The sequence below is a fragment of the Anabas testudineus genome, chromosome 1 (assembly GCF_900324465.2).
Source record: "Anabas testudineus chromosome 1, fAnaTes1.2, whole genome shotgun sequence".
NCBI lineage: Eukaryota > Metazoa > Chordata > Actinopteri > Anabantiformes > Anabantidae > Anabas > Anabas testudineus.
Window position 1 is genome coordinate 19,859,729 of NC_046610.1, and position 27,605 is coordinate 19,887,333.

The 27,605-nt window shown below is 44.5% G+C and overlaps 1 protein-coding gene across 1 annotated transcript in view; it reads left to right on the forward strand.

Annotated features, from left to right (window-relative positions):
• Positions 1–27,212, forward strand: part of pkd1a (polycystic kidney disease 1a) — a 48,590-nt gene extending 21,378 nt beyond the window's left edge. Inside the window, 45 exon segments of the mRNA XM_026359532.1 lie at positions 238–500; positions 618–998; positions 1,319–1,795; positions 1,960–2,091; positions 2,592–2,767; positions 3,418–3,548; positions 3,700–6,314; positions 6,908–7,105; positions 7,231–7,530; positions 7,694–8,127; positions 8,256–8,406; positions 9,912–10,064; positions 10,495–10,635; positions 11,529–11,850; positions 11,982–12,198; positions 12,693–12,852; positions 12,973–13,125; positions 13,258–13,402; positions 13,493–13,813; positions 13,960–14,048; positions 14,182–14,497; positions 14,766–14,940; positions 15,105–15,369; positions 15,451–15,646; positions 15,804–15,974; positions 16,075–16,218; positions 16,313–16,523; positions 16,630–16,756; positions 16,965–17,075; positions 17,322–17,371; positions 17,780–17,950; positions 17,952–17,986; positions 18,251–18,329; positions 18,431–18,546; positions 19,171–19,373; positions 19,698–19,892; positions 19,990–20,129; positions 20,411–20,541; positions 20,777–20,885; positions 21,011–21,136; positions 21,871–22,042; positions 22,164–22,454; positions 22,932–23,066; positions 23,450–23,776; positions 23,968–27,212. Of these exon segments, the coding sequence (XP_026215317.1) occupies positions 238–500; positions 618–998; positions 1,319–1,795; positions 1,960–2,091; positions 2,592–2,767; positions 3,418–3,548; positions 3,700–6,314; positions 6,908–7,105; positions 7,231–7,530; positions 7,694–8,127; positions 8,256–8,406; positions 9,912–10,064; positions 10,495–10,635; positions 11,529–11,850; positions 11,982–12,198; positions 12,693–12,852; positions 12,973–13,125; positions 13,258–13,402; positions 13,493–13,813; positions 13,960–14,048; positions 14,182–14,497; positions 14,766–14,940; positions 15,105–15,369; positions 15,451–15,646; positions 15,804–15,974; positions 16,075–16,218; positions 16,313–16,523; positions 16,630–16,756; positions 16,965–17,075; positions 17,322–17,371; positions 17,780–17,950; positions 17,952–17,986; positions 18,251–18,329; positions 18,431–18,546; positions 19,171–19,373; positions 19,698–19,892; positions 19,990–20,129; positions 20,411–20,541; positions 20,777–20,885; positions 21,011–21,136; positions 21,871–22,042; positions 22,164–22,454; positions 22,932–23,066; positions 23,450–23,776; positions 23,968–25,029 (12,017 nt within the window). The 3' untranslated portion in view covers positions 25,030–27,212.
• The last annotated feature ends 393 nt before the right edge of the window (positions 27,213–27,605 follow it).

Below are 27,605 nucleotides of genomic sequence, written 5' to 3' on the forward strand. Positions count from 1 at the left end.
TTTGTGTGAGATATGACAGATAATGAGATAACTGGATTATTAATTACACAGAAAGTGAGTTTGCTCTGCTCCACGTGGAGATGGATATCAGCTCAGCAAACTATTTATGTTCCCACTATGAAAACATACATAACATAAACATTCAGTGAATATTTCTATAAAATAGTTCAATCCATTTTCCATAGTAAGGAGATCCCAGAATATGATGCTTAAAACCAAATCCGTCTTATGTCTCAGGTTGTGGGGGTCCCGTGTGCTCTCCTGTGGCTGTTTGCGTCCCCTTGGACTCCAGAAGCAGTGATCCACCCGCCTGCCCTCGACTAAAGCAGTGGTGTCCCTTTCAGCGCCAGTGCCTGGACCTGTCTAGTGTGTGCCAACCATCTTCCTGTCCTAACTGCACCCACAATTACCGCCTGCCCCCTGGGGTGCGCAGGCCTCGATACACACTACAGAACGAGATTGTCTTCACTCTACCACCAGGACCAGCTGCACACATATTGGTGAGAGGATTCACCTTTGCCTCTGTAATCATTTAAACAGGCAGAGTTTTTAGTTACTTTCATCTTTCTGACTTTGTTTGACTATAACGTAAAATCTCTGATCCCTGTTTCTGCCAGATACAAGAACAATTGGAGGACCTTCTGGTTTTTCGTGGTGATGTAATTGCCCTGCAGCATGATGCTGGCCCCACCTCCCTACTCCACTGCCCATATTCCCCACATTCACTGTGGCGACAGCCGGTTTTAGCCCTCAACCAGTCAGAGTGGCTCTGGATCAACAACACCAGACAATCGGCGGATAGCTCAACTGACCCTGCTGTGGACCCTCTGCCTGACCCGGTGTTTGACTTGGACTTGCTGGTGGAGGATGGGGAAGGAGGCTGGCTGGAGGACGTAGTCTGCCCCGTCAGAGTCCTCTATGTGGGACACAGTGAGACCCAGCTGCAGGGAGCACAGCTGTCTGCTGGCTTACCCCAGCCCGGACTCTACAGCCTGCTGGTAAGAAGTCAAAGTCTGTGTCATATCCCAGCATGCATCTGGAGGAGGGGACCACATAGGAATATAAAATCTAAACTTTACATATTTTCCTGTAAGAACTGTATTTTCCTTGGCCTCCAATTTTAGATAAAGCAGTTAACTGTGAGAATTATATTTTACCAGAAGTACATGTAATAGGAGCAATTTAGAAATAGATTTATTTAATTTTAGTTCAGGTTTTGATTGTTATCACTCATCAATAAATACCCATTTAATGTGTTTATGTTAATTCTGCTGTGTTTACCTAATAACTGGATAAAATTGAAACTGATAAATTACAGGTGACTTCCGTTGAGCCATCATACCCGGCATCAGCATCATGTCCGCTGCGGGTGGTGCCTCCTCTGGGCTTGACGATCCTCCACCCTACTCTCCAGAACGGCACCCTCTATCTGCAGCCAAACGACACCAGGGTGCTGCTCCGTGTCCAGTCTGGCTACATAACCAAGGCATCTCGGCGTGGCACTAATCGCAGCGTGACCTTCCAATCAGTATGTCCATCTGAGTTCTCATCCACTCCGGCGCTCTGTCAGTCCGGACCAAGCTCAGGGTCCGGGGCTGATGAGCCCAGCCTGTATGCAGTGATAGAGCTGAGTCTGCCGGTGGAGGAACAGAAAGGTCCGGTGCAGGTGGAGCTGGAGGCTCACAATAACGTGACCGAGGCGAGCTTGACTATCATCGTCCATCTGGAAGAGCCACTCAGAGGATTGATGGTGCAGCCACACCCTGCACACAGGGTGCTGATGGAGTCAGTTGTGGTGAGTATGTGAGTTTGAGTGTGTGCAAGTAGAATTGATGTAGTTATATTAAGAGTTTAAGAGTTTCTATGTTATACTGATAATATGACATGACTGTGTGTTTTGGTTTTTTTTTATCGTACCTTCATATCTGTGTATATATTGTATGTTTGTTTGAATATTAGAGTTACACAGCTTCGGTGCTTGGAGGCTCCAATCCCACATTTAAATGGACAGTGGACGACAAGCCCTACTTCACATATTACAACACTGTTCTCAACGTCATCTATCAGCACGCTGCCGTCTACAAGCTCACCGTGAGTGAAACTGACCTTTCTGTTCTGTGATATTAATTAAAATATAATATAAACTGTATCAGTGAGCACACACAATTTTAATGTGAAAAATATAGAAAATCTTGAAACCTGTTTGAAATATATTTTAGATTTTATGATATTTGAAATGCTTACGGCATGAAAGCATCAGATGATTATGTTGCACTAGTCCAGTTGCAATACAGTCGTCTCTGTCTTTTTCTTCCGACGTCTTTAGCCTAACCAACAGCCCAAACAACCCAAAAAGTTGCAGCTTATTTTTCGAGCAATCTAAGGGAACCACAAATATTCATCTCATCAGAACCAGTGATTTTTGTTTTCATACTGCTTTTAAAATGAGAAATCAGTAATAAGAATGGTTACCTTTAGAGGTCACATACGGGTTTGGTAACATTACAATGACACATCATTTACCTGCGTCACACAATGGCTAACCTACACAAGACTTCAGTTTCTTACCAGCTCTGTGGCCTCTCTTCTAGGTCACGGCTACGAACAATGTCAGCACCCTCACAGAGCATTTCAACGTGACCGTGGACCGGCTGCAGCCCATGGCCAACCTCACAGTTAAGGGTGTGCCAGATGTGGTCCCTCAGGGTTCCACCCAGACCCTCACCACCTCTGTGCTTGTGGACATGTCTGTGGCCGCCACCTTCAGGTATGAACAGAGAGTGGATAGGTGAACAGAATGGAGTAGATAGATGGATATTTCCCGCAAGGTGTTTTAAACAAAAAATAAAATAAAATAAAAAACTGCCTCAGTTCTGTGTAACCTTTTATTTTAAGTCAGAGTGAAAACATCTGTTTATTCGAGTGCTACTTCTCTCTTTGCTCTTTTCTCTGTTTTTGTCTTCTGTGCACTGTAATAGCACTGCAGCAGTCATACCATGTAGAGCCTTGGATTTATAACTGTGTGGTTAGAGCAGATTGCTGACAAGAATTTTCCCTTCTGCGCGGCTGTTTCCCCTGTACTTTTTTCCTCCTTTTTTCTTCTTCTCTTTCTCTTTTGCTCTTTTCCCTCCCTCTCTCTTTCACATTCCCTCCCTCCCAAACTGCAGCGCACTCTTTCACTTAGTTTCCCTCCGCTCTCACCATTCATGGTCCAGAGAGGCTTCTTGAGTTTTGAATTTCCATTTCTCCTTTATCCAAACCCTCTATTGCCTCATCTGAGAAGATTCCCACTTTCCAACTGGTTACTGTGAGACTGTGTGTGGATGGAAATGATCTGTATCTGTTCATCTAAGCTCCATGTATTTCTCAGAGGGTCCTCTTTTAATGGTTTTACATTGTCTCTCTCTTATGCTTCAGATGGTCATTTGGTGATGGTGGATATAAGGAGTTTGAATTCAAGCCTCCCTACTCCTCTTCCCTCCTCTGCCCAGACTCCCCCAATCAGATCCTCTTAAGTAACAGTGTCACCTATATCTATTCTCAGCCAGGTAACCTCGTCAGCTGTGTTCTCAGTTTTGCTTGACTTAGTTTGACAGCTGATGCAAGAATAAAGTGTTTCAAGTCTGTGGGTGGATAATAACATGTAGCTAATTCTACCTCCCCTTTGTTGCTCTCTCTTTCCTCCCTCTTTCTGTGCAGGAATATACACAGCAGTGGTGTCGGTGTCAAACCGCTATGAGAACATTAGTCAGAGCATCAACATGAGCGTCTATAGCATTCTCACTCATGTTGATATACAAACAGAGCCACAGCTCCTCAGGGGCAAATCAGCCTATTATGAGGCTCATCCCCTGCCCTCGCCCTATGGCATTCACTATGACTGGAACTTTGGAGATGGTTCTGCCCTGGTGCAAGGTCGCCTGGTGGCGCACACCTATACACAGAGCGGCATCTTCAACGTCTGTGTGTCAGTGAACAACACCATCAGTGCAATGGAAGCTTGTGATGAGAAGTTCGTGTATGAGGAGATTGGAGATCTAACGGCTGAAAGCTCCTCTCCCACAGAGCTTCACAGTTTTACTGAAGTGTGGGCACGCCTCGCTTGTGGCAACAACATCACATGGACATTCTCAATGGGCGATGGGACCATCTACACTACATCTGAACCTCACGTGTCACACATCTACATCAAAGATGGCAACTATACAGTAAATGTGACTGCTGCAAATGCTGTGAGCTCTGGCTGGATAACGCTTCCAGTGCAGGTGTTTGTTTTCCAAGTAATACGAATGGAGCCATCTGGGTGTGTTAAAGAGCGGGAACCTGTCATCTTTCATGCCTGGGTTTCCGGAAATGAATCAGCTCATCTTTATCAATGGAGCTTCGGGGACGGAAGCCCCAATGAGACGCAACACGGAAACCCCAGAATCTCACACACCTACTTGACTAGTGGGAACTACCACCTCTCACTGCTTCTTTCCAGTGGGGTCAATAAGGCCACCAAGGCCAACTTCTTCAATTGGGTGTGTGTGCAGCCAGCCTTGACCACCATCAGCCTCACACATGACAAATCACACTACGCTGTTGGTGAAGAAATACAGTTCCATGTCAGAGCCGAGCCTGAGTTTAATTACAGCTATCAGTGGGACTTTGGTAGAGTGGAAGACCTCGTGCTCATCCGTGGTTCTGGGAATATTGTGACAAAGTATAAAAACCCAGGTCAATACATCGTGACCGTGACTGTCTTTAATAACATCTCCTCCAGTAATACCAGTGTTGTGATTGAGGTTCTGTTGCCCATTGGGCCAATTATTATTCAACATAATGGCACTAAGTATAATAATCTGACACTTAGAGCACCGTATGCTTTCACAACTTATTCTCTGGCCTCCAATGTTACTTATACCTGGAACTTTGGAGATGGAAATGTGCTTACAGGTCAGAATTCAATCCACACCTACAACATCTCTGGAAACTACATTATCACACTGACAGCAGACAACATAGTAAGCAGGAATCAGACTACTTTACCTGTTGCTGTGCTTGCACCAATACGTGGGTTAACCGTCAATGCCAGCTTGGTAAATGTTCCTCTTGATACTTCGGTCAACTTTTATGCCCTAATGGAAGAGGGAGATGATGTCCGGTTCTCTTGGATCTTGTGTGACAGTTGCAGTTCAATCTCAGGGATCGAGACCATGTTGTACACGTTCCGCTCTGTTGGCACTTTCAACATCATTGTAACAGCGGAGAATGACGTTGGAACAGCACAAGCAAGTATCTTTCTGTTTGTCCAGCGTAAGCTGGAGGGGCTGCAGATTTTAGCAGAGGAAGAGATCGGAGAAGGCCTCAGCTCGAGAGGTTGCTGCTTTGCTACAAATCATGTTGTCCACCTTCAAGCCCGATTAAAGGAAGGAACCAACATGACATTTACGTGGAACCTCATAAGACAGCAAGACCCCATCAGCTCAAGCTTTAACATAAGCGGGAAGACTGTGGAGGTGAATTACTCTACACCAGGTCCTTGTGACATCTTCCTCCAAGCCGCCAACCTCCTAGGCCAGCTGTCTGTCAACAGAACCATCCACTTCCTGGAACCAGTCAGAGAGGTGTATATGCAGATCAGTGACAACCCAATTGCAGTGAATGCTTCAACTAACCTAACAGTATTGACTACAGGGGGTTCAAACCTGCAGTACAACTGGTCTGTCAATGGGGAAGCTCTGCAGTGGCACAAACCGTGGAGGACGCATACCTTCATTAGTCCTGGTCAAATGACTATTACTGTCAAGGTCTTCAATGAAGTTAGCTCAAAGATTGTGTCACAGACTGTCAGCGTCCAGGAAGTCATTTCTGGACTTATGTTCACAGCTACTAATGTGACAGAGCAGTTTCATGTAGCAACAGGGGTCAACGTCTTCCTCCAGGGGGAGGTAATGACAGGAACCAATGTGAAGTGGACGTGGCTGCTGGAAGGAAGAACTGAAACAGGAAGAAACGCTTCTCTGACTTTCCATGAGCCAAAGACAGCCAACATTACTCTGAGTGCCGCCAATGATGTCAGCAGTCAGGTGATTTCCAGGGAGTTCTTTGTTCAGGACAAGATTCAGGGATTGGAGCTGAGGGCAAGTAAAAAGATTGCAGGAGTCGGTGAGAAGGTGAATTTCACCATTTGCATGGCAGCAGGTTCGGATGTTAGTCTGACGCTCAGCATCGGTGGAGATGCCATCGTTCACCCTAAACCCAACCAAACCTACGTTCACGTGTTCACTAGGGTGGATACTTACATAGTGAATCTCACCGCTCGTAATCAGGTAATGCCAACAAAGACGAATAACGTACATTATAAAAGCATATCATTACACTTTTCTTCTTTTCCCTTTTAGATGAGATAGGATGATACAAACATTAAAATGTCTACCTAACACAATTCTTCACCTACTCCTCAACATTACCAACATGTGTTGCCACACACAGTATAGCATCATTTACACTTCTATGCAAAAGTCAGCCATTAAGATATTTGCCGCCACCGCAGACAATGTAATCTGGTGAGGATCTGGAGAAGCTGTTTGCCCATAACTACAGCCTCCATAGATGACCTGATCTCGAGGAGTTTTTTAGCCAGAACCCAGAACATTTTTTTGACTATTTAATATAGGAAAGCCAGAGGGAAATGAAGTTGAAAACTGGTTAAGTAACCCTTTAAAGCAAATCTTCACTTAATCACTGTATGTACAGTCACAATTTCAGACTTTAGTGTTCCTGATGGTTTGTTTTAAAATTAACCAATAGCACCCAAACTACCAACACATCCACACATCTAATGAAATGATATGCAATCATTACCTCATGTAATCAAACTTGTAGTGCAGATATTTTAATGTGTTGCAACTTGACATTCCAGGTGAGTTCCAGGAGGTGGACGCTGCATGTCGATGTGATGGAGCCTGTGCGCGGACTTTCTATCCTAGGAAGCTGTGCAGCAATCCCTGTAGGTGTGAAGAGATTGTTTGTTGCCAACATCCTTACAGGCAAACCTGTACGTTTCCTGTGGACCTTTGATCTGCGTCACCACCAAAAAACACCAGGCATGCACAAAGAGGTGAGAACATTTAGATACTAAACTTTTAGACACAGCCAACACTGCGTACCCAACGAGGCTACGGAAATAGCCTCGTTGGTGATCATAGAGATAGTGATGTATCTCTATGAATCACCCACCTCCAGGTGTCGTACACGCCACAAGATGCAGGAATATTGACCATCTACCTGAAGGCCTTCAACGCCCTGCATGGCCAGAACATCACCAAGCACATCCTGGTGCAGAATCTCTTGAAGGCTGCCATCTTGTATGCAATGCCACGGGAGACTTTCATCCATAAGACTGTGAAGCTGATTGCCTATGTAACACCCAGAACCAATTCTGCTGAGTGCTTGTGGGACTTTGGTGATGGTTCCAATCCACTTCACACCAACACCACTACTGTGGATTATGAGTACAGACACGCAGGACACTACCTGGTGCAGGTATGTTTCTTTAACTTACATTATTCCATGTAAATTCATTATCTAAAATATTTGCTGATGCTTAAAACGTGAGATACTGTAGATTACTTTGACAGATGCTGTATGTGAAGCCTGAGGCCTTCCGAGTTTTGTGATTTCACCAGCTTGTTTTTCTCCCTTCTAGGTGAACTGCAGTAACTTGGTGAGCTGGGTGACAGCCCTGGTGGATGTAAGCATTAGTGTGTTAGAGTGTGAGGAGCCAGAAGTACAGGTGGTTCAAGCTCCCCGCCTGACCATCTGGCGCTCCCAGCCCACTTTGGTGGAGGCCAGTGTGGACCTAAAAGGCTGCATACGTTACGGAGCTCAGTATCTTTGGCAGATACTCTCAACAATATCCTGTGATAGTGGCAACCAGATTCCTTCTGGGGCGAACGCCTATCAGTTTTTGCCTGCCCCAGAAATTCGCCTGCCGGGTGAGGTTGATGTGCGGCGGCTGCAGCTGGCTTTGCCTAAGATGGCCCTGGCAGCAGGGAACTACAGCTTGGTATTTTCTCTCTCATATGAAGGTGTGCCTCTTAAGAAGACTGCCTGTCTGCAACTCAGTGTCATGGCTGCCAGGTCAGTTGAGAAACCAAACAAAAAGGTTTCCCTTGTACATGTACTATACATGCAACTCGGCTAATGTATATATGTTGGTAGTTGATTGATTTGTTCACTGCTTTATTTTGAACTTTTTTCTTTGTCAGGCTGATGCCCATCATAGAAGGGGGCACTTACAGGGTGTGGTCAAGGACACAGGACCTGCAGCTCAGTGCAGAGCAGTCCTATGACCCCAACATGGATCCAGACAGCCAATCACTACTCCACTACCACTGGGAGTGTCAGAGCACATCAAGGGTAAGGGCGGGCATGAAAGCTGGGTTAGCCTTTTTCTGGTTAAATCAAGAGGTGTTTGTTGCTGACACAAGGACGACTTTCTGATTTTGTAACATACTTCAGATACCACTATAATTACAAACTGTATTGATCCCCTTGGGGAAATTGTGGTCGGACAGCAGCTAGACAAAACATATTGGTGCTACTAAAGGGTGTCAGTGTCTTAGTTAAAAGGAAGAACGCAAAAAGGAGTGGCACTACTTTAAACTTCAACTTTTTACAGTGATTAGTAGAAGAGCCATATGGGCCATAGTGAATGGAGAATGAACAAGTGCTGGTTTTGAAAGTCTGCAAGTGCAGAAGACCCCAACAGAGGTGTCTGCGGTTCTGTGGTCAGACAGGATTGTATCTCTCCTCCTCTCACTGTTTTCTCAACATTTGGCTTGAGACTAGTAGAAATAAAACTGTGTCAAAGTCAAACCAATCTCAAACTGTTTAATGGTGAATTCATCAGACAGTTTGGAGGACAGATTTGATTCTCCAAAGAGACTGTGGACAAGTTATGTAACAGTCATCTGGTTCTGTAACTGCCTTCAGAGGGCTTTGGCAGCCTTGATGTGACGTGGAGAGCTGTTTACTAAGTTTGTTGGTTGCGTGTTGAGTGTATGCTCGTGTGCATTTGTGTGTAGGTAAGTAAGGTAAGTTAGTCTTTCTAGTTGTGTAGATACATTTTAGTTCAGTACCTTTGTTGTGAAAACACCTTTTCCAGTCCTCACACCGTCAAAGGCCTGTTTCAGAGTCAAGGTTAGAATGACGTTAGTTTAGGGTAATGGGCCGGGGGATGCACTAAGTCAGTGAGTGTCCTCACACATGTAGAGAGACCAGCTTTTGTGTGTGTAAATTCATTTAGTGTTTTTTACACTAACTGCTTCCTCGGCTGGGTGGGAACACATTCTGCCTGTGCAGCAAAAGACCACAATATAAGACCCAATGGGATGGGTGTGTCCAGCAGGACACAGCGTGTGTGTGTGTGTGTGTGTGTGTGTGTGTGTGTGTGTGTGTGTGTGAGAGAGAACTGTACATCTAACCAGACAGGCATTTAAAGGGTTGTGTAACTGTTTCAAGATAAACTCAGCATTCCACAGCTGCAGCTTTTTCTCTCCACGGTGACAATTACACACTCGCACGTAAACAGCATGCATGCATCAAACACAAAGCAGAGGGCAGAGCCGCTGGTGAAGAGAAGGACCACAAACGCTGCAACTGATTTCTCATCTGATAAAGGGACTCAGAACTGGAGAAGGGCTGACAAAGTGACCTGCACTATTCTACAAATGTAGAAGATGATTGTTGGTTTAAAAAGAAAAATAAATAGCATTTTAATCACACAGTCTTTCTCTTTTGAGGGAAGCTGAGTAGTGTCGGCACAATCAGATATCACAACATCCATGACAGCACCTACCAATAAATAAAAAAAAAATCCACTTCTGCAATGATGACCTGTTCTGCACAATTTTGGTTCACAGGGTCCAGAGCAATGCTCCAGTTTAAACTTTGGCCTGGGCTCCAGCGGTCCAGTACTGGGTATTTCTGGCTCTGAGCTGGAGGCTGATGTTGAATACACTTTCAAACTGACCATCAGCAAAGACGGCATGGCACCAGAGTCCACCACGCAGACTGTAAGTGTACACAGCCTCCTGTACATGTGAATATTGATCTCAGTTTATTATGTTTCATCTGATGTTCTCCTACCTCTTTTTATACATTTTTATTCATTAGTCACCTTATTCACTGTAATAATATTTAGTCACTTTAAGCCATAATTGCACTATTCATCTTCTCTCAAATGATTCATTAGCCATGTTCACTCTTTCAAAAGAGATTTTTGGTATTGTTATTCACTACTTTTTGAGCTGCACAATACATCAAGCCTTTATTTGATGATAAAACATATGATTAAAGAACAAAAGACAGTAGGATAGTGCAGAAGTTGAGAATTCTGCTAAATTTACCTGATTGCTCATACTTACTACAGGATTTATGTGTGTGTGTGTGTGTGTGTGTGTGTGTGTGTGTGTGTGTGTGTGTGTGTGTGTGTGTGTGTGAAAGGTGCTCGTCCAGAGTGGGGACATTCCCATAGTGTATCTGGAGTGTGTGTCCTGTAAGGCCCAGTCCATCTATGAGGTCAGCCAGAACTCATACGTCTACCTCAGGGGAACCTGCACCAACTGCGAGGGATATCACCGTGGGGTAAACACACATACGTCCAGACAAGCTCCCAGAGTTAACCCAACTAAATCTGACTCTGTTTCACAGCGAAACTACAGCAGTGCACTAGAGAAGTGACAGTGAAGTCAACATTTCCAGAACATTAGCTTTCTTCCCCACCTCCTACTCCACCTCTGCTCCTTTCTCCCTTATTCAGATTTTCCCTGAGATTTGTGATGTAGGCAGAAGTGTGTGGGTGTGAGAATGAGGTCATTGTACGGCCGGAGTCAGAGAGGGTATGGTATGTCCTTACTAATACAGGGAAACAATTTAAAAGACAAAACACTTGTTGAGGCACTGGGGCTCATTGCAAATACCAGCTGACTGTGCTCAGCTGTACTTTAACTTAGCTCATAGTTTTTTTTAGATAATTACACCATACTTTGGTTTCCATATTGCACAAGGGTCATTTTTCATTCAGTGCAATTTGCATATGTCTGTCTACATGTAGTCAGGAGAGGGACCAAAGTACAGCATCAACCAGTAACAAGTTTAGTTTCAGTCAACAGGTCATCAGTAGTAAAGATTTATTTATTTAGCACTTTTCAAGACAAAAGTGCTTCACAAGAAAAAAATCAACCCCCTGGTAGCCAAGAAGAAAAGAGGCCAACACTGAAGTGCTGAGGCTGTAGCCCTCTGAACCATGTTCAGACGAGTTACAGTAGCTGAGGAGTATGATTTATTACACGTTTGTTATTTGGGAAACACACACAAATGTGTCTGTTACCTGATGAGTTGATTGGGACACCTTTGTTAATTGTACACAGCTCCATGTTAGAGTTTGGAGATATTTAAAATAAAACTATCGAAAAGCTGGATGAGAAGAACGCGATTGTCTCACCCACCCTAATGTGGTCTCTCTATCTGTCTTCCAGCGCTGGAGTGCCATGACGCTGCAGAACGAGACTCTGATCCTGGACTCCTCTTCCACCACTACGGGAAGCAATGGCATGAATCTGGTGTTGCGACAGGGCGTCCTGCACCACAATGACTCCTACGTCTTCACCTTGCATGTGACCGACAGCAGACTGGATGGGGAGGGTGTCGCCTCCATTGTGTTGTACCGCAATATGCCCCCAACTGGCGGCACCTGTCACCTGAGAGGGGGAGGAGAGGCAGGATTGGAGTACGGGGATGGAGACAGTGAAGGCTGGAGGATACACACGTTGCTGGACCGCGTACATTTCAATTGCTCAGGTAGGCGAAGGGATTGGTGTATTGGTGTCATATTGGTGTCACATCTGTCCAGTCTTGCCAGCACATTTCTGCCCCTCGTTAATCAAAATAATCCTTCTCACTCATTTCTTACCTTTCTCACTTTTTTCTAGGTTACAGTGATCTGGGGGTCTCAGAGACGCCCTTGTTGTACAGTCTGCTGGTGACTCGCTGCAAAGAGGACGTATGCGAGGACTTCTGTGTGTACAAAGGCAGCAGCCCAGAGCACTCTGCCTTCCTGCCTCCAGGCTTCAACTCGACTCGACACCGTGTGGCTGTGTCCATCACAGTGGAGGACCATCAGGGAGCTGCTAGCACGGCACTCAACAAGTAACTACATTTACATTAGTGTATAGGTCATTGTGAGGTCAATTAAATAGGTTTCAAACTTTTTATAGCCCAGGTTGCATCGTCTCCTGTGGGGTTTTTTTTCTGCTGCTGATGTTTCTGCTGAATTTTACCAGATTAAACATTTTTGTTAGTGCCTTGCAGTAGGGCACATCAACTATAATCAGTGCATCTTTCTAGATACATTTCTAAAAAATTGTTCACAGTGCCTAACTTTTTCCAGATTTTGAAATGTTACAGCCTTATTTTCAAATGGATTCAATTTATTTTCCTTTAAAAAAAAAAAAAGCATTTGACTAACATTGCTATGCCACTGGCCTAGCTAAAAATCATTCATTGAATGTATGTTATTCTGGGTAGAAAGAAGAATTCATTATTCATTATCTGTGTTACACAGCCTGTGTCAGGGTATGCACATTAAATCTTACATACATCTGCCACAAACACAAGTGTTTTTGTTTTGTGTTGGTGTCCAGGTCTATTGAAGTTGCTCTGCCAGATCCACCCACAGAGTACAGCAGCCTTCCCCACTGGCTGTCTGAGCTGATAGACAGCAAACTGAAAAAGCTGCTGGAGCAGGGAGACTCACAGAGAGTCCGAGAGCTATCGCTGGCTCTTATCACAGTCCTGAACGAGGTAGGCAAGACCTAGTTACCCAAAATCAATCAGTAGATCTAGAGTATGCATTCAGTCATTGAGCAACGGATACTACATGAAGCATACATTACCTACCTGTGTACCTGTATTTACTTACAGTATGAGCAAACCACAACGTCACCGCGGGTGTCCCGTGATGAGCGGGGTTATCGAGTCAGAGTCCGCAGCAACATCACAAGAGCGCTGACAGCTCTGGACCTGACCACTGTTAGTGACATCCAGCAGACCTCTGCTGCTCTGGCACAGTGCACGGTGAGCAGGATGAGAGGGAGGGGAGGTGGAAAGAAAAAAAAAGGTGGTGGGATAAGAAAGAAACAAGTAAATGGTTCAACAGGCAATAAGTCAAACAAATACTTTAAACATTTGTTTGTGTTTGTCTTACAGGCTGTGAGTCGAGAGTTCATCTGTGAGGAGTGTCAGAATAGCACTCTGAACAAGCTGGAGTCTATGCTGGAGATTTTGGACAGTGACACCAAGCAGGGCATCGTAACTCCTACTGAGATAGCTGACAACATCCTGAACATCATGAGTGAGCAAGAGAGAGTCTCGGTGCTTCCACCTTTTAAAACTGGGCTACCTTCCTCAGGTATTGACCTTGTCTTGTATCTTCTACCTACAGGTGATCTGATCCATCAGCCGTCAGCCTCCCAGTCTTACATACAATCCGCCTACTTGGATTCCCCCATCCTCTCCACCTCATCCTATTCCTCCTTGGGTGAGGAGCAAGGCAGCACCCCATCAGACCCCTTGTCCACTTCACCGGAGCCACAGCCCCTGCGTGTTGCGACAAAAGCTTATAGCCTGTTCTCAGTCTTCATGATGATTCTCATGCACGCCCGTGTGCTCAATGAGGAGCCGCTCGTGCTGAAGGGAGCAGAGATTGCTGCAACAGGAAAACTGGCCGATCCCCAGAGCCTGCTCTGCTATCATGGAAGTCCAGGTGGGCACCTGTACTTTGTGCCTCACGAGTTGATGAACATTGTGTTTCCATTGGAGGGATTTTCAGTACTTTTCATCGCTCTGCAGGATACTGTACATTACGCTGCTCAAAATGCTCCTCTGTTTTTGCTCCCCCTCTATTTCCAGAGTGCCCACGGTTCTCCATCCCCCCAGCTTTCAACAGCAGCCTTGGCAGAGCTGCAGCAGGAAAGAACATCATGCAGCTGCTGTTTCAGGTAGTATCAAATGCATCTGAAATCATAGACACTACTTAGATAAGTGTAAAATCCCATTCAGCTTCTCCTCAGATCACTTTCTATTAGTCCTTGATCTCCTCACTTTTTCTCTCCCTACTTCTTTCTTCCACAGGTGAAGTCCAATCCCTTCCCCTTCAACTATGTGGCCAACTACACCGTCTCAACTGAGGTGGCCTCCATGGAGTTTCGCACTGAAAATGGCACCCAGATCCCAATCTCGGGACTGGATGACAGTCAAGCCATCACGGTTGCCATTAACAACGGCAGTAGTGGGGAATTGGATGCTCAGCGTACTGGCACCGGACGAGTTCCCACAGCTGGATCCTCTAAGATCAACCACTGTGACTCTGTCATCGTCGGGGTCAGCACTGGAAACACTAACCCACAGGCAGGGCTGTTTGTGCAGCTCAACTTCACCTCTGTGGAGGGTGAGCTCTGATGTTCATCACATACACATTGCTGGATATTGAATATGTATCATATTTTAGTGGCAGTATAGCCTTTTGCTTGGCTCCCAAAAAAGGAGATTAGATATAATCTGTAGCTGTATTAACACAGCGGGTACAAAGGTGTTAAAAAGCACTCACTTTGTGAATTGTCTGACTGCCTGGTTTGATCATTTGATGAAATAGCATGATCCCAAAGACTTTAATGGCCTTGATTAAGTCTTCTCTTTCTCTATTTTTACATCTCCAGATGATAATGAGAGGGATAAAAGAGACGACTATGAAGAGCCTTACATAACAGCTTACCTTCATTCCCATGAACATCCAAATGAGTTCAACTGCACAGACAGAAAACATATCACACTCAGTATGACCAGGGGGCAAAGTCCTGACCACAGAAAATACACCTTCTTCCTGTCGCCTGAGTAAGTTCTTGTTTATTTACTGCACTGTAATATGATGAACACTAAACATGCACAAAGTTAGTTTAGGATGGATATTCTTATTTGGAATAACAGGGGTAGTTTATGGTCTGAAGAGCTGTTTATTCTGGATTGTGCTTACTGTCCTGTATCTCTTTGTTACACAGGTCCTATGACACCACACTGGACTACTTTATCAATGTGAGCACTCCCTGCAGCCCTGGCTCTCGGCCGGTGGGCGTTCAGCTTGAGGTCGGGGTGTTTGCCTCTCTGTGTCAGTACTTCAGTGAGAGTGAGAAGCAGTGGCGAACAGATGGCATTGTGCCCCTGGCAGAGACCAACGCCAGAACAGCTGTTTGTCTCACTCAGCACCTCACAGCCTTCGCTGCAAGCCTGTTTGTACCAACCTGCAACATCAGCTTTAAAGTTCCAGTCAGTATCATACAAACACTAACTCTTTGGTCGTATTCACCACATAAACACACACTTAAAAACACTGTCTTTCTCATTCAGGAACGCTCTGGTGCACCAAGCCTGGTTGTGCTGTTGGTTTGTGTGTTGGGCTTACTCAGCTATATTGTGGCAGCTGCCATCTTGCACAAGTTGGACCAGCTGGATCTACGCCAGGCTGGTGTGGTTCCACTCTGTGGCCGAGACGGACTCTTCAAGTATGAAATTCAGGTCAAGACTGGCTGGATCCAAGGGGCAGGTGAGTCGTGAATCAACTGCTAAGATGAGCAGAAGTGTTCAATAGGCATTTACACTAATAATAGAAACAAACTAACATTTAAGATGCTGGAACTATCAAATAATAAGCGATTTTTCTTCAATTGCAATTGCTTTGTTTGTTTGTTTGTTTGTTTTAGGCACCACGGCCCATGTTGGAATCAGTCTGTATGGACGTGAGAGCCGCAGTGGGCACCGTCATCTTGACAGCAAAGGAGCCTTCACACGCAACTCTCTCGATATCTTCCACATTGCCACAGACACCAGCCTCGGCAGCATCTGGAAGATACGAATTTGGCATGACAATAAGGGTAATGATTTGACATGACAATAAGGACAAAGCCTTTTAATCACAAACAGTCAAACCAGCTAATATTTGAGAAAACGTTTTTTCTCACCCCACTTCCTCAGGTCTGTCCCCCGCATGGATGCTACAGTATGTCTTGGTGAAAGACTTGCACACGGGAAGCAGCTACTACTTCCTGGTTGATGAGTGGCTGTCAGTTGACAATGACAAAACTGATGGACGAGTAGAGGTTGAGGTGGAGGCGTCAGGTATGAAACTTTCATCAAATCATCTACAACAAACATCCACTGGTGGTCGATGCCAGTTTGTTCACTCCACTGTGTTCTTTCCTGTTTCCTTCAGAGGAGGCAGCGCTTCGCCAGCTGCCCCGCCTCCTGCGATGTGAGCTGCAGAGAGCGCTGTGTGAAAGTCACCTGTGGCTGTCGCTGTGGGAGCGACCCCCCCGCAGCCCCTTCACCCGTCTGCAGAGAACCACTTGCTGCGCTGTGTTACTGCAGCTCTTTGTACTGGCCAACAGTCTGTGGTACAGCACTGTGGTGGACAATAGATACAGGTACAGGACAGCATGTGTGTCTGTCATTTGTGCTGACGGGATTTTCAACACTGCAACTTGTGGTGATTTGTTTTAATTCACATTTGAACTTTATCCCGTGTTGCAGTCCGCGGGCTGTGTCAAGGATTTCCTCATTAAATGGAGAGACAGTGGCAGTGGGTGTGGTGACCTGTCTGATCGTCTACCCGCTCTACCTGCTCGTCTTCACACTCTTCAGAATGAGCCGCAGCAAGGTAACACAAGCCTGTCTAAAACTATAGCTTTCAGTGCTTCTCATGAAACAATGATGAAGCTGAATATAAAATAATATAAAATATCCTGTGTGTGTGTGTGTGTGTGTGTGTGTGTGTGTGTGTGTGTGTGTGTGTGTGTGTGTGTGTGTGTGTGTGTGTGTGTGTGTGTGTGTGTGTGTGTGTGTGTGTGTGTGTGTGTGTGTGTCAGTGTGTGTCTGTGGAGCAGGTGCCGCCACAAGTGGACCAGGAGTCGGTGGAGATCGATGACTTCTTGGACAACTCTCTTGCTGGAAGTTCATTCCTCTTTTTTAATAACGAGGTACAATCTGATGGGAATCGATGGAGATTCTAAATTGATTCATGCCTCATATGGTTTTAGTTTAGATGCTTTAATATGTTTTACTCTATATACTCTACAGTATTTATATGAATGAATCCCATTGATCTGGGATAGTGATTGTTTATGAAAAGAAAGAAACACAGCAGTCAGACAAAGGAACATGCTATGTTTTTCCCTCGTGAGGTCATTAGTGGAGATTCATCTCGCTCTGTCTGTCTCTCTCAGTCCAACTCAGAAGAATCCAATGTGGATTTGCCCACTCCATCAACCAAAAGGTGAGATACTTTGCTGCCACTGCACTTGTTTCAAATGATCCATGTCTTTACTTGTTAGAAGATAGAAGCTGAGCATAATTGCCAGCTGTCGTAGTGTAGATAAAAGAGAATAAATAACAAGACTTAACTGCATAAAATAAAGGAGAAATAGTTTGTAATTTAGTATTGTGCAGTAAAAGACAAGGGAAAGATCAAAATGTTTTCATATTTTCCTCTTGTGATGCTCTCTACAAACTGAAAAAACAGAAATGTATCAGCAGCAACTAGTGTTTTATTAGATCATTAAAGTTAGCTTGATTGTTTTGTTAGATTTAAGGAGACAAAGGAGGCCATTGGAGTAACTTGAATAATGAAGAGATTATTAAAAGAAACAGACAGTTAACAAACATCTCTCACTGTGTACTCCAGTGTGGAGAGCTGGGACATGGCAGAGGAGGAGACGGAGGACAGGGACGTGCTGAGCGACGTGTCTGTGGTGGGAGGCGCCGGGCATGGGGCTGGGATGCCGAGACTGAAGAGGGGTCAGGGCAGCAGGCACCTGGGCGTCGACATGTCCTTTAACCCTGACGATGAGGAGGGGAGATGACCACCGCAACAAATACTTCACCTCTTCGGGTAAACAAACACAATACAGATGCAGGTGAAATAGGGATGAGCCAACATAATGATCAGTGTAAGTGCAACATAGATGGAGGAGCCACGGGGTAATCAGATCAGTGTCAAAACATCTGTTTACTAATCAGTCTGTGTACATAGGAGACAAAGAGATGGAAGTAAAAGGAGATGCCTTCACTGTTGCACACATCAGATGTTCAAACTTATTATTACATCATCTGTGTCAAATGTCCAAACTGAAGTCAAGCTGCTTTTCAATCACAGATGAGGATCTGATCAAACACATCCTGGCAGATGGACAGAACTGCTTTCCTCAGGCAGATGAAAGTGAGATGGCTGACCTGTAAGTGTGATTTCCAAAGTACAGCATGTGCTCTCAGCACCAGTATTATTTGCAACATTTGTGGACTGAATTTAATTGTATTTCTTTGGCCTGTGTGTCAGATTGAGCATTTTTGGAGATAAGACTGAAGTGATTCTCCTGCAAAAGTTGAACGAGCCTCTTCCTCTAGAGTTGGTCAGAAGGGACCCACCAAAAACGGCTTTCACCTCAAATACAGGTGTGTGTGTGTGTGTGTGTCTGTATTTATTTATATATGTAAACGCTGCTTCATCCCAGGATAACTACATTACAAAAGGATAAGTAAAAAGTAAAATAAACTGTCCCCTTCTGTTTGTTACTGCTCTGCTGCTACTGTGCATGCTTTGCTCTCATGCTTTGCTCACAGGTTTGTATTAGTGACACATGACGACTTTAGCAGTGTGATGATGAACTCTAAAAGGGAAATGACGAGTAATGAGAAGGGTTATTAGTTTGAGTGCTGCACTGATGTTTCTAGGCCATTATAATCCATTTAGGAGGTATTTACATTGTGTTTTCATTTTGCTGCCTGAATGTGTAATAAGCAAATCAAGTTTTTTGTTGTCAGAGAAAAGATCTGAGGACCTGAATGTTTTGTTAGCAACTTGTGAGGAAACAGGGGAAACACATTGGATTTTTATTTATTGCCCTTGTGAAGAGTGAAACACACTTTTAATCTGGTCTCGTATCAAATAATGATTCAAATACACATTCCTTTCATTTAAATGCGTATTACTGTAAATGAAACATGTCCCCTCCTTCACATTCTTCTTCTGTTTCATCTCCTCTCTGAATCTTTCCATCTTCCCCTCTCACGCTGCAGTTGTGACAGATGTGTGCCGTCCCAGGAGGTTCCCTCCCTGGTGTGGACGTGCCGCCCTGTGGGGCAGCTGGGCAGGGATCGCTCTGGCAAATAGCATTTCAATTTGGGCGGGCCACGGGTTCAGTCAAAGTGTGGCCATGATGTGGCTCCTCTCCTGTTTTGCGAGCGTCCTGTGTTCCTGCCTGCTGCTTGAGCCAATTAAGGTAGACACACAAACACGAATCTTTAGTTACTATACACACTCTTTTCTACATTGACATCACATGGTGTGTGTTTTTTATTTAAAGCTGCACTAATCAATAGATTCATATCAACAATGAATGGCTTTTTATCATTTGAAATATAATGCCTTGAGTGATGAGCCCACAGAGATTTATTAAGTCATAATATATTTTCATTGAATTTCAGTTCGCCTGCCTATGTTAACACTTTGTGTGTCAGTTGAAATTTTCATTTCAGCTGATTCGTTTGAATCCTGGCTTGAGTACATTCAATGACCTCCTTCAATGCGTTCCCACACTGAACAGGTGCTGTGTGAGGCGGTCTACTACGCAGTGTGTGTGCGTCGCCTACGTCCAGAAGACCAGGACGTGCTGGTGGAGTTCCCTCGGGTGGAGAGAGTGGTCCAGCGTGTTCCTAGGGTGAGACCACCTCAGGGCTTTGCTCTATCTCAGGCCCGGCACCAGGCCCGCAAGGTCCACATGCTGCACACCATGCTGAAGGTGAGTCAGGAGTCAGGTTAAGTCAGAGAGATGACGTTATCAGTACTGCGTTGTTGACATTTTATGCTCTGTGTTGTTTGGTTTTTTTGTTTTTCAGAATTTCCTGGTTTACATGTTTTTCCTGTTGGTGGTCTTGCTCCTCAACTATTCTGACTCGTCCAAAGACACACACAGCCTCAGACTGCGCACACAGCTGCAGCAGGCCCTGCACATACCTGAGTACCACAAAATCAGCAGGTACACACACACTGCCCTGTTCAATAATACTGTAGACCTAGGCCTTTTTTGTTACTTCACTCCATTGAGAAGAACATCTCACTTTTCCAAGGGCAACTTTTAGATTCACTGCTTGTACGACCTTCACAAATGTTTTCGGCAAACAATTCACATTGTGTGAAGTCTTAAAAGATATTTCGTGTTATTTAAAACAGGGCAGATCAACAGTGTCATTCAGTCATTCTGCACAATGATTACTAGTGTATTTGGCAGCAAAACAAATACCTTGATTTGTCTTGTAGCCGAGATGACGTTCTGATGTGGCTGAATGAGTCCCTGTTGCCACAGCTACTGGATGACTCTGGCCTCTTGAGAGACACAGGAAGTGTGTTGCTCGGAGCGCTGAGGCTGCGACAAATCCGTGACACACCTGGTGAGATTGAAACAGGTCTACTGTCTTTACCATTACCTTATTATGTGAATTATCTGAGGCTTTGACGAGTCTCTACACTTAAAAAATATATTTTGTGTGTCCTGTTGTTTTACTGTAGCCATTTCTGAGCATTTAGTTTCTGAACGCATTCACTTTGACATTTCAATGGACTAAAATGAATGAAAATTATTTAATTAGTGCAGTTTTATCTTTTTGAAAGTGTATTTTTTTCCAGTTGCAGGTAGTGTCAGGGCAGGTGACGGTGTTTGGAGAAAGGGCTGGGTTACATCTCCAACTATAGCCACTGAGAATTTCACTGCATTTGGTGCGAGCAGGGCAAACTGGTAAGGAAAACCAGGCCATAACAGAAGAGGCGCTAAGTTAACTTGTAGGTCACATTGAGAATCTGTTGAACATCTGGTTGTCTTTGATGTGTTTCTTGTGTGTATCCTCCCACTCATCTTTCTAGGGTGCGGCGTATGGGTCAGATGAGGGTGTATGACGGCGGAGATGTGATCCACCAGCTGAACAGAAGCCTGGAGGAGGCCTCCTCCTCCTTACAGCAGCTGCAGCAGCTGCACTGGCTTGACCACAGGTAGTAATCATGGGCAGGGTCGAAAATAGTGGAAAACTTTATAAAGTTACAGTAGAATAAACAACTGAGCATAACAATATCTCAGTGCACTGCCAGATGTTCAGTACTTGGGCCAAGACAATAAAATCAATAAGATATTATTTAAAAGAGGCTCACTCATTTCATTGACCAGGTTATTCCAGGGTCCAGATGTGAGGGAGAAATCAGGATTAATGTTCGTGTGCGTGCAATTTCACAATGATGGCATAAAACAGAACCATGAGTGCTAAAGGCTTTATAAATCTGGAGTGGGGTTTTATTGTCCCTGCAGTGCAATTTGCCCTGCAGCCTACAGTCATTAAAAAGTTGTGCGTGAAAATTTATGACAGATCAGACATTAAAATAAAACAGAAAACCATCCAATGTGCGCTAAGAATGCCAGCACGATGTCAACTATTGTTCTGAGAATAGTAACTGATGGCACAAACAAACCTTCAATCCTTTTAATACCACATTTTGGTGTTGGGTTACAAATATTCACATGGGAGCAACTAAACGTCTTCCAGCACATTGAACTTTGTCTTTGGAACAAAACTCAAGCTCGAGCTTTTCATCTCTTACAGTATATGAAATACAATTTCCTGTGACACCTAAAGTAACATAAGTCGAATAATAAAGTTGACTGTGAAATATCTTGGCTCCTGATCTTATCGTAGTTTATAGTGCGTGTTTTATCTGTGTGTGTGTGTTTATAGGACTCGTGCTGTGTTCGTGGAGTTCTCGCTCTACAACATCAACACAAACCTCCTAGCCGTCTTTTCCTTCCTGTTTGAGTTCCCGGTGTCTGAGCGTGCTCAGACCAGTCTTGACCTCCTTGTCATCACTTTGTGGCCAATCACAGGCCTAGACCTGCAGCTTCTACTCACGGTAAGCCCTTGCAAGCGCCCTGTCACTAGTAATAATAACTATTGATCTCTAAGCTCCAGCCTCGCTCCTGTCTTTAGCATCACTGGTTTGATGACACCCTTTGTGATTCCCTGTTTTCCAGATCATCCTCCTCGCGCTGGTGTTATATTTCCTGGTGAAGGGGATCTTGGGCTTCCTCAGAGAGGGCTATAGGTACCTGCTATCAACCTGGAGGCTGCTGGGCATCTGTAAACTAACTCTTGCAGCAGCTGTGTGCGGGCTGCACCTGAGCCGCTGCACCATGGCCAAGCAGCAGTGGGCATCGTACTTAAAGCACCCGCGAGATGCATTCACTGACTTCTACCCTCTGGCCAGGCAGACACAAATGTACACAGTCGCATCTGCGCTGCTGTTGTTCATACTGGTGCTGAAGGTAAGAGAGACATGCAAACAGAGAGAACATATAACATATTGTAAGAATGTATCTAATTATTACAACTTTTGTTGTATTTTTTCATTTAAATTTCTGATCATCAGTAAATAACGGTTTTCTTACCAGGTTAGAAATTAAAACAAGTGTGAACAGTCAGATTGTTAAACATTTGTCTGAAACAAATAGACCACAAGGGAACTATCAGTTGACCCTTTAACAAGTGTCATCTGTGCATCTGAAGTCTGATTTAACGGCGCCATTATTGTCCCAGATCATTTTAAAATAAAATATTTTATGTTTTTTTGATAAATTGAACCCTAAGTAAAACGGCTTATGAAAAAATTAGATGTAATAATTAGAATGTTTCACCAGCTCATAGTTATGGTCTTGCAGGTTTTTGTTCAACTCATTTTTAACATGTTCGTGGCAGTTTCCTAATGCATATATTGGTGCTCTCTGCTCTCTGTGATTATGCAGGCGTCCCACCAGTTGCGGTTTCTCAGAGAGTGGGCCGTGTTTGGCAGAGCTCTGCGGCGCTCTGTCTGGGAGCTGCTGGGAGTCTCCCTGGCATTGCTGCTGTTGATGCTGGCCTACTCACACACAGGACACCTGGTAAAGATTTTTTTGTTTGCTGGTTGTGCAACACACACACGCAGGCCAAACATAATGTAAACTTGTACATAATACTTGAATTACAATTAGGTAACCCTGTCAAACTCTGTCCACCCACATGTTTGTTTCATGCATGGCTATGTTTACATTTGAGAAGGTTACGTCTCATGCCTAGAGTCTGCTTCAGTAAGTAAAGTAAATGTCGACAGGAGTTTCCACTGTATCATTCACTCTAGCAAGGACAGTAGAACGACTACAACAGCAGCCTCACACCGGGCTTATATGCAGCTTTACTATCACCTATCACCTCTTCCTCACTGTTTTAGACCAACTTTGCTATAGATTTCAGTTGCCTAAAGTTTTTTTTTTCATCCTAATTCTAGCTCTTCCACTCTGTACTCGATGGCTACGGCAGTGTGAGCTCCGCCTGTCTGTCTTTGTTGGGTGCCGATGGCCGAGGCCTGTTATCCTGGCGTCCCAGCTGGACCATTACTGCTCCCTCCAGTAGTGTCTCCTCGCTGGTGTTTCACACGAGCTTTGCTGTTTTCCGGCTTGTGCTGCTTTGGTTGGTCATTTCTGTGTTACTGAGGAACTACCGCCGTGCACGAGCAGAGCTGTACCGTCCAGCTGTGGATCTCCAGGACTATGAGATGGTGGAGCTTTTCCTCAGACGACTCAAAATGTGGATGGGACTCAGCAGGGCCAAGGAGGTACGTTTCCAGCTTTCATGGGAGAAATATTGGCTCATTTTAATAAAGATGTTGGAGGGTTTGTTTGAAACAAATAAGAAAAGATTGATAGAAGAATGTCCTCATCAGTGGCTCTTAATAAAGCTGCATATAAAAACGTTTTCACCTCATCCTCCATCTACTTTTTCTTTTGTCTTTAATCCTCTTTTTAGTTTCGTCACAAGGTACGTTTTGAGGGTATGGAGTTGCCCCCATCCCGCTCGTCCTCCACCAGTGACTGCAAGTCCTTATGTCTGCCCCCACTGGATGGTCCTGACTCCCCACCCACCCCAGACAGTGTCGATGCAGGCTCTGAGGCCTCGTGGCGCGCAGCTTCGTCCAGTCCATGCAGCCTGACAGAAGCCCCAGGGATCAGCATGGGGCTCGGTTTTGGCCTGGGTCTGGGACTTGGTCCAGGGATGGTGGTTGGAGGTACCAGCTGGAGGGAAAGAGTAGAAACTGAAGATTCTCTGAGGAGGCTCCTCCCCACCCTGGATGCCCTGTTGCAGCAGCTTGACCGTGTCACCTTGGTAACAGAGGATCTGTATCACATTGAATGTAAACTGGAGCATGCCCAGCGGAAAAGCAGGTGTAGAGGGAGAGAGAGAGGAGGTGGTGGTCAGGGAGGTAGGAGCGAGGCAGGTCAGAGGGGGAAGGTGGAGGACAAGGTCTCTGGTGGGTGGATTGAACAAAAGAGCAGCAAAGAAAAAGAGAAAGTGAACAAGAGAGGGAAAAAGACAAGTAAAAGTCAACTTCCAGAGGACTGTGGAAATATTGTTGCCAATCCCAGAAAGACTCGAGTAGCTTCGTCTGTTCCTTTTTTAAAAACCAGACCAGTCTCTGCCTCTGCACATACACCCGCTCCTCAGTCATCAGCCAGTGCTGCAGGCAGTCCACCTCCACCAACACCAGTCACTGATAAATCTACCACTGAGTCGTCCTCTTTCTCCGTCTCAACAGGACACAGTCCCACCACCCATGACCCAACACCCAAAACACCCAGTGCACCTCCGTGTACACCAGCAACTACACCGTCCACTTCTGCTCCTACACCTCTTCCCCGGGACTGGGATACTCCCACAGAGAGAGAAACCCTCCCATCCTCCAGCCTGTTCAACCACCCTGCTCACACTACCACCATTCCCACACGCAAGCGAAAACGCAAACCTCCACCCCTCAAAAACAAAGTGCATCCCAACTTAGACAGACACGGCCCTGGACACCCTAAATCCTGAGGGCTCTGGATGGAGAGACAAACTGAAGTGAAACATTTGGGAGGAGAACATGCACGTAAATGTTGGGTTAAGGACGAGAGGAGGACAGGGGCAGCAGGCTTTGTCTCCAGGTACCCCTCTCTAAACCCTGAGGAAAGGAAAGTTATAAAATGACACATAGAAAGAAAAGACAAGTAGTGAAAGACGAGCAGAGAGTGATAAAAGAAGACTTTAGAAGTAGTGAACTGTCCAAATGCCTGTTAGGACTCCTCAGATGAAAATGGTGCAGGTCACCAGATGCTAACTGAGCTGGTTCAGACGGTAGTAAAGCTCAACATGGAATCAAGAAATACTCCTGTTCCTTATTTTTTCCCCAAAACCTGAACCCTGACCCCACGCAACCCTGGAGGTCACGTGGGGGTCACTGACAGGAGCACACAAGCGTGCTCACCAGAGGATGTAAAGAAACTGAAAGCAAACAGTCTTTTTGTGTATTTCAGAAAAAAAGTGTTAATTTCTCAGTTGTCTGTCTACATATTTTTATATTTTATATTTCGGTCACCATGGGTACTTTGTGGCCTGTCTGAAAACAGTCATGTTTTATGGTTTTGAACCCAAATTTGCATGCAGGCACGCATACAGATATATACGCACATGCAGGTAAACACATGAATAGAAATAACACTGTAGGCACAGATGTGGTACACGTCAGTTTATGGTACAAGAGGAAACACACACACGCACGCACGCGCGCACACACACACACACACAAGGCTGTTGGGACTCCAGCAGCCACTTCTTCAGGGTGTAGATATAAACCATCCTCAAGATGATTCTCGTGGGGAAGTTTGGTCGTAGATAAAATAAAGGATTTGCTTTCACTTATAAACAGTACTGAACACTTACACGAGTTCTCCTATCATGAAGCTACGTATAATGACTCCCAGTTTGATTATCTTCCTCGAAACGTTTTTAATTGCGTTGTGTTTAATATGGTTGTGATGTGAATGCACTTTTGTTCTGATGTAGATTTTAATGAGGTGTGGAGTAAGAAAATAAGCTTGGTATCCGAACCAATAGAGGAAGCTTCAGTAATACTGTGTGTGTAACTATAAACGCTGCCAAAGCTCTTACATCATTTATACTTCCTGAGTTTTTACCATGCAGAGTAATTCATTCATCCATTTTGTACTTAGCACTTTATTTTCTAATGGAGCTGATATCCAATGCCATATTTAACTCTTATGTGTCGTGTTTTCATGTCGTATCTGCATTATAGAAACATCGTAGTATTATCAAGGTATTGAAGCAATAGATTGCAGTTGTGCGTACTTTTGTCTGGTCTTTGTAATGTTTTCGTTTTATTTTCTTGTCTTATTTGGATCAGCATATGTTCTTCCTGTATCTAGTGGGCAGATCTCAGGGACCCCCCCCCACCCCCTTCTATAAAATATGGAAAGACAACCAGGAAAGTTCAATCATGCTACTAACAATGACCTTAGCCTCTTTCTCATCCAAGTCAAAAAGTGTGAAGTTATGTGTTGGACCTGTTTTCATGAGTTTTTTTAGGAACATGAAAGAGGATTAAAATGTTTCTCCCTCTTCCGCTCAGATGCAACCTTTACACAGCAAAAAGCAAAATGCTCACCCCTAAATGATTTTATTTTGAAACTTATCCTCACCCGTTTCCTGGCCAATGAGTTAAGTTTCAGGAGGTCACGATTTTTGTGTGTGTACATTTGTGTATATATTGGTGCTTTGTGGTCTGTATATTTTTGCTTTTCATCGTCAGTATTGTTTATGTGCTGCAGTGATGTATCCGTAGGTCAAGCACTGGTCTTGCAAACCCCGAAGTTGAACATTTCTCATGTCTAACTGAAGCACTAAAGCCAAATATTACCATATGTTTAATAGGAATTTTTGTTCACATTATGCCAACTAGAAACCACAGGAAGTTCAGCAGTCTACAGTTAACACCTCCACTGGTCTTCATATTTCTGCTCTGGGTATCAAGTTAGTGTCAAAACCCATCTTCGTGTCTTCCAGCTGCCTTTGTGTTGTACGATGCATTTTGTTTTTAAACAGTATTACAGATTTGTCTTTCAATTTATTTGTCTATGCTCTTCATTGTATCTCTTATGTGTATTTTGCAGCACTTCTCATGCTTTTGCACTTGACAAAGTCAAATAAAGAGTTTGACAGCTGAACTGTGAAAAATGGACTTGTTGTTCAGAGTGCTAACATCACCGTATTACATTTTCTCCTGCTCTCAACTAAAGGTTTATGCTCTGCTACTGAGTGAGGTCATTTAACGTTATTTAAACCTGCACCAACTAATGCTTGGCTAGGTCAGTGCAGCATAACCGAGTTGTGAACATTTTATCAGCACATTTTACATTGATAAATGAACATATTGTCATGTCATGAACACCGGTCCAGCGCTGAGTCTCTTTAAGTTCTGTTTGTTGACTCCATCACTATCAGAAATCATATCCGGAAATATCTGGAAGGGAAGGCTGTGTCTGTCTGTATTTTGTTACTATCCTGCTTGTTTTGATTTTAACTGAAAACAGCTACCTGCTGCTAAAAGCCAAAAA